This window comes from Miniopterus natalensis, chromosome 2 (genome assembly GCF_054644295.1).
Source record: "Miniopterus natalensis isolate mMinNat1 chromosome 2, mMinNat1.hap1, whole genome shotgun sequence".
In the NCBI taxonomy this organism is placed as follows: Eukaryota; Metazoa; Chordata; class Mammalia; order Chiroptera; family Miniopteridae; genus Miniopterus; species Miniopterus natalensis.
The window spans coordinates 9,589,757-9,601,630 of record NC_142082.1 but is presented as its reverse complement, the minus strand read 5'-3'; the positions used below and the strand labels follow the sequence as shown (position 1 = coordinate 9,601,630).

The following is an 11,874-nucleotide window of genomic DNA, read 5'->3' as shown; positions in this document are numbered from 1 at the left end:
GCTGCTCCCCGGCCGCCCCCCCGGCCGCCTCCCCGGCCGCCCGCCTCCCCGGCGCCGCCGCGCTTCCTGCGCTCGCTCCGCCGACACTGCCCGGCGAGCCCGCGGCAGCCGCCCGTCTCCAGCGCGGGGTTGGCGCCTGACGCGCAGGTCCCACTGTCACCCAGAATAGTCCACAAACCCTGATCCAGGAATGGAGAGTTAGTTTTCCTACTTCATCAAGAAATAAGAATATTCCGTTAAACAAGCCTTTTTTTTTTTTTAAACTGTGAATATGCACGTGCGTCGAGCTTTAAAGAAAATAACCCAAATATATTTTTTAACCAAATACAAGAAGCAGAGCCGCCGGGCCGCCCGGCCGGCGCCCCGACCGACGGTCCCGCCGCGGGCCACCCGCCGCCGCTCGAGGCCAGTCCCGGGCCGCGCGCTTCGCAACCGCTGCTTCCCGGTGCCCCTAAGAGTGCGCGTCACATACACCGGAGCCGGCGGCTGAAGTAGTGCAAGAATGCTTTACATAATCTTAAGCCTTAAATAAACTTTTTAAAAAAGAATGAAACGGCAGGGGCTCAAGTTGACCTCAAAGAAAACGCCTGGGGAGCGGGGCGCGCGGCGGGAGAAGCCGGGGGCCCAGCGGTGGGGGCCGGGGCTCTGAGGGCTGGGGGGCCGGTCCCCGCGGGCCAGCGTGGGGGGGCCGAGGACGGGCACAGGCGCCCGACACAGCGACGGGTCGCCGCCGGCGGGACGGGCTGGACGCGGGCCCTCGGTCAGCTCCGGCAGTTTTACTGGGGAAGGGTTTCCCCAAAGTCGGCAGGTAACACACCTGAGGGGTGTAATGTAGATGTTTCGGGGGAAGAGGTAGAGTCGCTGCTCCGTGGTGATCGGAGGAACGTCTAGAACCGGGCCTGCCGTGTCTAGACGATAGATTTCATGGTCTAGTTTCCTTAAGTAAGTAAATATATACATAGATATCTATTAAAGAGCGAGAACACGCAGCTTCCCGGCAAAAAATTGTATATTTCGAGGGTCACTGAATCTATTGTCTAACCGATGTTCTTTAAAGGCCGGGGCTCCGACCGCTCCCGCCTCGGGCTGTAGGCCCACTCTCGGGAGCATGCGCATTGGGGGCTGGGCAGGGCGTGCCTCGCAGAGTAGGGCCCGCATGCGCAAACAGGACACGACACGCATGCGCAGCTCTCCTTTACGGAGGCCCTCCCTTTCTGCCCCCTGCCAGCGCCGAGAGGAAGTAGTTCCTTAAATCTGCCCCCCCCCCCGCCCCGACTCCCAAGGCCGAACCCTACGCCCCGCCACACCCTAGTCCCGGAAGTCCCCCAATGCTCGTTACCAGGCGCCGCGCCCTGCTTTTTGCGCCGACGCCCCCCCACCCCCGTGGAAGCCCTAGCGGGGAGCGGTGCGCCATGTTCTTACGTGTGACTAGGTTGCCGCCAGGGGCTCCACGTTCTCCGCCAGCCCCGCCGATCTAGAACCCTGGCGCCGCCTCCCGCCAGCCCGGGCGCGGGAGGTCATGTGCGCGGGGAGGGGCCGCGCGCCGCCCGCCCTGGCGCTTGACCTGAGCGCCCAGCGCCGGCCGCGCGTCCGCCCAGATCGCCGCCACCCGCCTCGCGTTCGCACGGGCAGCTCGGCCGCGTCCCACACCGCCCGCCCTCGCCAGGTCCACCTGCCGCCATGTCCGGAAGGCCGAGCGCCGCGCCGCCGAGCGTGCCCGAGGACGCCTACTGCGAGAAGCACCTGGCGCCGCCGCTGCTCTTCTGCGAGGACGACCAGGCCACGCTGTGCGACAAGTGCTACCTGACGCAGGAGCACAGGGACCACACGGTGCTGGGGGTCCAGGAGGCCGCCGAGAACTACAGGGTAGGCGTCCCCGGCCGGGCGCGGCCCTCCCGCCGCTCGCGGTCGTTCGCGGGTTCATCTGGGGGGCAGGTGACCTGACCCTCCTTAGCCCAATCCCCCGGGTTAACACTTATCCAAAATAATAGTGATAATAATAATAATGCTAGCCCGGCCGGGCGTGGCTCAGCGCTTGGGCGTCGACCCAGGACCCAGGCGATCGGGGTTCGATGCCCGGTCGGGGCACGTGCCGGGGTCGCGGGCTCGGTCCCCGGCCAGGGGCGTGCGGGGGGCGGCTGGTCAGTGACTCCTCACTGGTGTTTCTATCGCTCCCTCTCCTTCCTCTCTCGAACATCAATAAAGACATATTTATTTTAAAAGTGCTGGGCGAGTCGGGGCTAAGGAAACGTAGGGGCCCGCGCGGAGCCCCGCCTAGCGGGAAGGCCTCGGTGTCTCCGCAGAAGGTGTTCCGGGAGCTGCTGCACACCCTGCGGGAGAAGCTCGAAGTCGCGAAAATCCTGCTCGCCGAGGAGCAAGAGCGGATGGTGACGGTTCAGGTGGGTGCGCGGCCGGTCTCGCGGGGAAGGCCCCGTGTGGGGTAGTGAGTGATAGAAACAAGGTCAGAGGACAAGTGACAAAGCAGGAGAGAAATGCTTGAAATCCCTGGGAGGGCACAGTGTTCGTTTCTTAGCGGGCAAAGGGCGCTTAAAAGTCAGTAAGTGAAAAACTAGAAACTTCGTAGGAAAATGATCCAAGAAATGAGAGTTCACAGGAAAGAAAATACAAATATCTTTTTCTCTCTTTTTTAATGTATCTTCGTTGATTTCAGAGAGAGGAGGGGAGAGAGAGAAACATCAATGATGAGAGAGCCATTGATCGGCTGCCTCCTGCTCACCCCCGACTGGGGATCGAGGCCACACCCCGGGCATGTGCCCCGACCGGGCATCGAACCCCGATCGCCTGGATCCTAGGTCGACCTCAGCCTCTGGGCCACGCCCGGCCGGGGCCAAATATCTTTTGATCCTGAACTTTGCCCGTGGTAAGAGAAATACAGGTTAACTGTATTAAATTTGTTAGTGAGCTCGCACTTGCAACACTTCTTGGCAAAGAAAAAAGATTAGTAACAGCTTATGACCCTGCTGTGGGAGAATGAACGTCTCATTTATTTTTGGTAGCCATGTACATCCCGAAACCATTTTAAGGGGCAATTTGAGAATCACCATCCAAATGGAGCGCTCGCCATTTGTTATGTACAAGTTTCACTTCTCATTTCAAGCCGTCTCTTCATCTTTAACTCCATTTTGTGCCAGTGACCCTAGATTTTGGATCTTTCAATTTTTAAAGAAAAACGTTCAGTTGAAGATGGTAGAAGAGGAGACTTGCCTGGGTGTATAAGAATTTTTCAACTGATTCCTTTTTTTTTTTTTAAGCCCCAGGCACCTTACATTCAACAAATATTGAGTTGTTTTCCGGGAAATAAGCTAGGTACAAGGGATTCAACAGTGAAAAAAACAATTCTGCCCTTGTGCAACTGATATTTTACAAGTAAAAGGAATATAGTATGTTTCATGTTAAGTGCTATACATTTTTTTTTTTTTTTTTTTTGAAAAGCAGGAGTGAGAGGATGCAGTTTTAGAGAGTGATCAGTACCTTGATACTCAGAAAGTAGCATTTGGGAAGACTCAAGGAAGTAAGGAATTGAGCCATGCAGTCTTGAGAAGAATATTCTAGGCAGAGGGAAGGACAAGTACAAAGGTCTAGAGATTGGTGTTTACTTGGTTGGGGCTGTGTAAAGGAGATAAAGGGACCAAATCATCCAGGGCAGTTGACTTTAAATGAAAAAAGGAAGCCACTGGAAAGTGTTGAGCGGAGGACTAACATGATCTAACTTTCATTTTCACAGAATACCTCTCGCTGCTGAAGTGAGAATAGACTGTAGGAGGGTGAGAGCAGGGGTGGAGATGTCAAAGGGACTGTTGAAATAATCAGGGCGAAGTGATGGTGACCTGGTGGGTAGTGGTAGAGGGGCTAAGTGGTCAGGGTCTTGATAAATACTGATTCCATCAAGTGTCTTGAGATTAAATATCACTGAGCTGACTTCTCCCAGTGTTCATCTCTACCCAGCCTTCCAAATAATAGGCTTCCTTGTTCACCTTCCTACTTGGCATCTCTCCTTGGATGGCGAATTGACTAATCAAAATCAGCATATCCAAAACCGAGCTCCTCATTCCCAGCCTCAGGAATCTATCCCTCCTATAGTTTCCCTTTCTGTGTTTTGGCAACTCCGTTCTTCCAGCTGCTTAAGTCTAAAAATCTTGGAGTAGCTCACAAATTTCTCTTATGTCCCTCATTCAAATGTCGTTGGCAATTCCTTCCAGTTTCTCTGGTTTCCTTCTCTTTGGTCAGTTCTCAAAGTCAATTAACATTCCTTCTCTGCATTTCATGTCCTAGGTTTGCGTTGATATCTTGGTTGATCTTGACTCTAAAGTTTCCTTTGTCTTTTGTATTTTGCCCTTTTGTTTCTTCCCTCATACTTTATATTTCCTTGCCTTTATATTGAAGTTAGAGATGGAAAAGATTTATGGTCAATCTGTGGTGTTTAACCTGAAGTCCACCATATCTGTATTTGTGATGAAGGGAGAGGAGCAGAATTTTAAAGAGGTGATTAAGTCTGAATATAAGATGATGTTCCGGTTGGTGACTGAAGAGAATGAGACGAACTTCCAGAACCTGCAAGGGTACATACTCAACCCAAGCTTGAGAGAAGCCAATCTGACTCAAATGATAATATTTGCCGCAGAGCTAGAGGAGAGGTACCAGGAAACACTACAGGTGAGATGTTGAAAATGGCATCCTTACAATATTTGGGAAATGGCAAGACAGAAGAGCTTAACATGTCAATTCCAGAATTAGACATCCAAAGACAGCAACATATGTGTGAAAAGGTTGTATATATTCACCCCAGCAATTCTATTTCTGAGGATTTAACACAAATATACTTACATGCATATAAAAAGACACATGGATAAGGAAAGGCTGTAAAATTATTTCAGTCTAGAGCCTGATTTAGAGGTAGCCTTTGAAGTTGGGTTGATGAGGTTCCCATCTGGGGTCTGCTATTTACAAGCCCCTATATGGCCTTGGACTTGTTAGTGAACCTCTGACTTGTTTTTTTTTTTTCGCTGTAAAGTAGGGATACTAGTGGCCCCTGGTTCGCAATACTGATGTGAGGATTGAGTGTGACAGCTTACATAAGCTTTTAAAATAGTGTTTGTGCATTTTGTGCACTGGATAAGTAGTAGCTATTATTACTACTATAACACTTATTGATAGCAAGAGATTAGATGCAACCTATATCAATATTGGACTTATGAAATAAATGTATGTACATAAAATGGAATGCTCTTTAGCATTTAGAAAAGATAGCATGTCTCTCTATGTGTATGTATAAAGAATGTTCTCCAAGAACATATTTAATAAGGCAAAAGCAAGTCAGATTAGCAATACAGTATAATATTCCATTATTTGTGTTATTTAAGGAAAAATAACATGAACATGTGCTTTGTGCCTACATGGAACATCAGAATAAGGAAACTGATATCAGTTGCTTGATTAAATATAATTGATATTTAATTCTTTATTCAAATCTTAATTTTCATTTGAAGGAAATAGGATATTTTCTGAACAAAACTGCACAGTAAAAAATGATCTGTTTATAGGTCCAGGTTGTTATCAGAAAAAGTGGACTACAGGCACACCATCCATGTACCATAAATGTATTATGTCAAAGAATGAAGTTTCTGTATAGGCGTCCTGCTTTCCACAGGGGTGTCCTTTCCTTACCTAATTATATTTATTACTGGGGTGACAGGTGGTAAAGTGGGTTTTTAAAAAGATTATTGAGTTAGCAAATAAGAGAAATTACTGGTTGTTGAATAGTAATTAGGAGATGTTTCTGCAGAGACTGAACTGCCTGGGGAGAGAGAACATGAATAAACTACATGAGAGTGAATTCAGGCTCTATGAACAGATCTGGAGCCTCCACAGGATCACCGCAGACCTAGAGAAGAAGTGTGGGGAATCCCCCTTAGCATTGCTCAAGGTAAGAGTCTAGAAACAACCTTCATTATAGTGTTTGAGAAATGAGAAGTAGGCTGTACTCATTAGGGGTTCTCTCCACATCACAATGTCCAGTGATTTTCAACCCTTCATGAAGGTTATCTAGCTATTTTCCAGTCACCAAAAGCATTATGAATCGTCGTAAAATCATTATAGTATAGTATAGTATAGTATAGTATAGTATAGTATAGTATAGTATAGTATAGTATAGTATAGTATAGTATAGATCTACTTCATGATATGAATTATCCCCTTGAATTGAGATGTCCCTTAATATGTGAATAATTGGTTAGTCAAATTATGATACATCTATACAATAGAATGTCGGTCACCATAAAAAAAAAAAAAATTGGGCACTAAAAAATGATCTTCAAGATATCTGGTTAAGTGAAAAAAGATGGAGAACTGCTTTTTGTTTGGTTTTAGAGAATATGTATATACATACAGACCTATGCTCATTAACATTCAGAATGCCCCTGGCAAAATAAACACACATTTTAATCAGTGGTAACCTTGGGAAACAAGGGTGATATTTATTTGTATAGTATATTTTTAATTTTGTATAGTAACTTTCATTACCTTTTCAACAAGTAAATTATCTTTTAAAGACTATCCATCTCTCTCTGCCAGGCCCACATTTGCCATGTAGGTGCTCTTATTTGAGAAGCCCCTTCACATAAACCCTCAGGTTCCATTCTAGAGCCAGGGCTAGTTCCAAACAGCACAGGTAGGTATGACCCAATTTTGCTCAGGTCATGAAATGGTTCCAGCCCATCCTCCCCGGCCTAGCAGGCCCCTTCACACTTTCCACCCTTGTCACCCCCAGCATAGAAAGCAAATAGATGGGCTGAATTGGAATGATGAGTGTTCTGAGTCAGATGACTGAGGTGAGGTCTAGAAAATATTTCTCTTGGGAATATAACAATAACATCAAGCATTTTTCTGACTTTCCTATTCAATGTTAAATTTGATATCTCAGAATTAGCATCATGAAACTGAAGAAATTACATGGAAATCAAGTTTCATTATTAGAAGATATTTTCATAGGTATAACTCACAAAACGCTTGGCTCAAATACTCACTTGTAATTTTGTCACCTTTTCCCCCCGTAGGATGCACGATATTTGGAATGGTAAGTTTTCATTTTGGAAAGATTTGGATCAGCCTCAGGTCATGTGTGAGCACACATGGGTAGAGATGTTGGGGTAGGGATAGGGAGGTCATGTAATGAGATCATCCTCTGGGTGGAGGGCCTGGGGTCTCCCACATAACCAAGATTGTCCTTTCTTTATAGGAGTGCTGGATCTCTAGTGCTTCAGCGCCTAGAGCCCGCCCAAGTCATAGAACCGCACTTATGCCAAATACCAGGAATGAGCAAAGTGCTGGAACTGCTTCAAAGTAAGTTGACACAACTGTTATGACATCCTACCATAAATAAAAGTAAATTCCAGATAGTTTAAGGATATAAAAGATCAGAGAGTTTAATATGCTTACACATATTAGATAACTATCAAAATAATTGCATGATCTTAAAACATAATTGCAGGCAGATTCCACTATTTAAAAATTTTAAACTTCTATGGGAAATATATCAGTATGTGTAATGAAGGATGTATAGCTCCTACCTCCATAGCTCTGTCTTTTCCTGAATGTCCTGTCAGTGGATTCATACTGGATGTGGACTTTTGAGTGTGGCTTTTTTCACTTAGCGTAGTGCATTTGAGCCACATCCTAGTGCGTTGCGTGTATCAGTAGTTTGTTCCTTTTTGGTGTCGTGTGGTGTTCCATTGTATGAATATACCACGATTTTAACAGTTCGCAGTTCCATGGACACTTAAGTTGTTTCCAACTTTATGCTGTAAATAATTGGTTATAGATTTTTGTGTGGCCATGACTACATTTCTTTTGGTTGAATATGCCATTTTGCATTCCCATCAATAATGTATGAGATTCAGTTGCTCTACATCCTCGCCAGTATTTGCTTTATCATTTTTTTATTAGAACTAAACTAATGAGTATATACTAGTATATCACTTTGATTTAATTTGCATTTCTGAAATGACTAACGATATCAAACATTTTCATGTGTTTACTTACCCTTTACTAACTGCTCTTTTTTTGAAGTATATCAATGAACATTTTCCCAAGTTTAAAAATTATGCTGTATATTTTCTTACTGAGTTTTGTGATTTCTTTATATATTCTGATTATCAGTCCTTTATCAGATATGTGTTTTGCAAAGATTTCTCCTATTCTGTGGTTTATATTTTCATTTACCTAATAGTGTCTTTCGAAGAGAAGTTGTAGATTTTGAAGTTTCTTTTATAATTATTCTTTCTTTTATGACTTGTGCTTTTTGCATCTTAAGAAACCTTTTTTTTACCCCAACAAAGATTTTCTACTAGAAATTTTACAGTTTTAGTTTTGATGTTTAGGTCTATTACCCATTTAGAGTTAATATTTGTATATGATTCAAGATGTGATACAACTCCTCATTTTTTTGTACATACATATATCCATTTGTTCTAGCATTATTTGCTGAAAACACTATCCTCCATTAACTCTACTTAGCACCTTTGTTGAAAATCAGTTAGCATATGTGAGTGGGACTGTATGGACGCTAACAAAACCATTGACCATTGTGTTTATCCTTTTGCTAATACCACCTTGGCTTCATTGATTATAAGAAGTCATAAAACTGGGATTGTGAGTTCTCTAGATTTGTTCTTTAAAAAATAACTGTCTACTCTGCATCCTTTGCTTTTTGCATAAATTTTAAAAACAGCTTGTTGTCTTCTACAAAAAACAGCTGGGGTTTTTATTGGTATTACGTTGACTGTATAGATTAATATAGCCATTAATTGAGGTGGTCTTTGATTTCTCTTATCAGTGTTTTGTAGTTTTCAACAAACAAATATTCTGTATATTTAATTAGATGGATCCCCAAGTATTTTATTTTTAGTGCTATTATAATGGTATTAACTATCAATTTCTAATTTAAATTTCATTTAGTTTTAGTTTATTGCTAACATAAAGAAATAGTATTGACATGTATATATTGAATTATATTTTATAACTATGCTAAACTCATTTATTAGATCTACTGGATTCTTTGGAATTTTCTGCACAGATAGTCTGATAATCAGTGAACACAGACAGTTTTCTTTCTTTTCAATCTGTAAGCTTTTCTGTATTTTTCTCACCTTATTGTACTGGCTGGGACCTCCAAAATGGTGCTGAATAGAAGTGGTGAGAAACATTTGCCTTGTTTTCGATCTTAGGGAGAAAGAAAGTTTAAGCCTTTCACCTTTAAGTTTGATTTCAGGTATGTTTTCCGCAGTTACCTTTCAAGTTGTGGAAGTTCCCCTCTATTCCTGGTTTGATAGAGCGTTTTTATCATGAATGGATGTCGAATTTATTAGATGCATTTTCTGTATCTACCAAAATATTCAAATGGCTTTTCTTCATCTGTTAATATGATAAATTATATTTACTTTCATATGTTGAACCAGCCTTGTATTCCCAGGGTAAACTCTTGGTAATAACGTTCTAGTCATTTTATATATTGCTGTATTTAAGGTGCTAACTTTTTGGAAGAATTTGTGTATTTATGTTAATGAAGCATATTGATCTGTAGCTTTTTTTTCTTGTTATCGTGCATTGACACTTTAGCTAAGTCATTTTATTTTTATTTGTAGATAATCTATTTGGTTCTTTGTCAAGCCCATTTGGCCTTTTCAGTTTCTTACATCCTGTAGATATTTTTAAGCTTTTTTTTTTTTTTTCTTCAAGCATAGTAAGCAAAAATTACTTTAGAGCCTGTGCCCAGTAGTTTTAATATTTGAGTTCCTCAGATTTATTTCTGTTAGTCTCACTCAGTAATGATCCCATACTTTGTGAGTGTGTTTTATGATTTTTTTAATAGATAAGCTTCTCTCTTTTCCTTAGATATTAATTTTAGAAATTCTTCAAGACCAAGAGCAAAGGTGTGCATCCTTCCAGAAAGCATTTGCATTTGTTTCTGCCAGTCTTCTGGAAATACTAAGAGCCTGGGGCAACTCCAAACTTAAAATTCAAGACTTTGTGGCTTTGAAGACCAGCCTAATAATGACATTAATTGGGGTTTAAGTTCATTTGGACATAAATCCTACTACTGGATTAGATGTTAAAGAAAGTAAGAAAGAGCTACTCCAGGTTTATGGCTTAAGCAACCAAAGTATTAAGTGTGCTATTAACTGAAAAGTGGGTCGTGGAAAGGGAGAGGTTCGGGAGTTCCATTTTGGATGTAGTATGTTTGAAAAGCAGCTAATTTATGGAGTAAGTCATGAACATACAGAAGGTATTTAAAACAGGCTAGATGAAGTTGCATGGGGGAAGGAGTACAAGAGGTGAAAAGGGAAGAACCAGGACCAAGCCGTGAGGAATCACTGTATTTAGAGTCTGAACAGAGAGAGAGAAGAGAGGGAACAGAGAGAGATGAAAGCAGGTCTCGCTTTCACTCAAGTATAAGAAACCATATTGAGCTTTCTTGTTCTCAGCTCGATGTTTCTGGAGGATCCTCACAGGTTTTCTAGCCTCTGCTAATACCTTCTCTTTCGATTTACTCACTATCAAGGGCCTGCTGGCAGCAATTTCTAGGCATCCATGCCCCACTCTGGTGACACGTAAGATGAGGAGAGCAATTCGGTCACAGGGAAGAGCCATGAATCAACTTGTATTAGGAGACTCCAATGCCTCAGGCTGTTCCTGGCTTGGAGAAGATCTTTAGTGGACTAGAGTTGCGTCCCAGGTGGTATCTGGCTAGGACTGGATGCCAGGACATTTTTACAGCCTGGTAAAGTTCCTCTTCATAGTCCATTATTATTTTTCTTGTTCTCCCTCCGCAGATACATTGCGTCTCCTTCCATCATCTTGTTAATATTTTTCCTTATGATGTCCTTTTTTGAAACATAGCTTAGAGGTTTATTTTCCTGGACTCTCCTAGGTTTCCTCTCCTGTGCCTATCTCTGGGACTTGTGCCCACTCATTGGGAAGCCCCTGCGTGTTAGAAATAGTCAGTCTCTGACATCGACTTTGATGAACTCCTGTATTAACCAAATCTCTCTCTCTCTGCAGGAGCTATAACTTTGGATCCCAAAACAGCTCATTCCTGTCTTGTCTTATCTGAGGATCTGAGAAGTGTAAGCCTCAAAAATGTCCAGCAGGATGTACCTGGCAACGCAGGGAGATTTGATCTTAGTGCTTCTGTGTTGGGTGTGGAGAGCTTCACCTCGGGGAGGCATTACTGGGAGGTGGATGTGGGAAAGGCAACAAAATGGCAGGTGGGCGTCTATGAAGACACTGCCGGCAGAGTCATGCCCAAAGTGTCTGGGGATAAAATCTTACTCATGGGATCGATGATGGGAACCGAATGTACCTTCTGGGTCTTTCCTCCTTTAAAAAGGATCTCCTTGAGAGAGCAGATGCACAGAGTTGGAGTTTTCCTAGACTATAAGTATGGGCAGATAGCATTCTATGATGTGACAAAGAAACTCCTCATTTATAATTTCTCTCATCTTGGCTTCCAAGGAGCTCTGAAGCCCATATTTTCTCTTTGTTACCCAAACGGGGGCACACATTCAGATTCTCTCAGCATCTGCCTCCCTGACGTTTTCTTCGTGTAATGTTACCGTAGCCTCAGCCTTCCTTGGTGTGAAATCTAAAACCACAAGATGCTTGAAAGTCAAGGGCATGACTGTTTTAAAGAATTTTATTAAGTATTCTAATAAAAGGTTTCTTGTACTTAAGTTGGAACCCAGCTCAATACCCCAGAGCTTTTGCATCCATTGGGCTTTTCATACCTATTTACTGTAAGAGGCTACCCTTAAGCTGAGTCTTAACTGAAGGACTTCCTCCCCCTCCCCGTACTAATTA

The 11,874-nt window shown here is 43.4% G+C and overlaps 1 protein-coding gene across 1 annotated transcript; it reads left to right on the top strand.

Moving 5' to 3' along the window:
- Positions 1-1,680: 1,680 nt before the first annotated feature.
- On the top strand, positions 1,681-11,624 carry TRIML2 (tripartite motif family like 2). Its single transcript, XM_016208982.2, has 7 exons — positions 1,681-1,866; positions 2,304-2,399; positions 4,480-4,674; positions 5,804-5,944; positions 7,074-7,093; positions 7,259-7,359; positions 11,077-11,624. The coding sequence occupies exons 1-7, from the start codon at positions 1,681-1,683 to the stop codon at positions 11,622-11,624; spliced, it is 1,287 nt and encodes a 428-aa protein (XP_016064468.2).
- Positions 11,625-11,874: the final 250 nt, after the last annotated feature.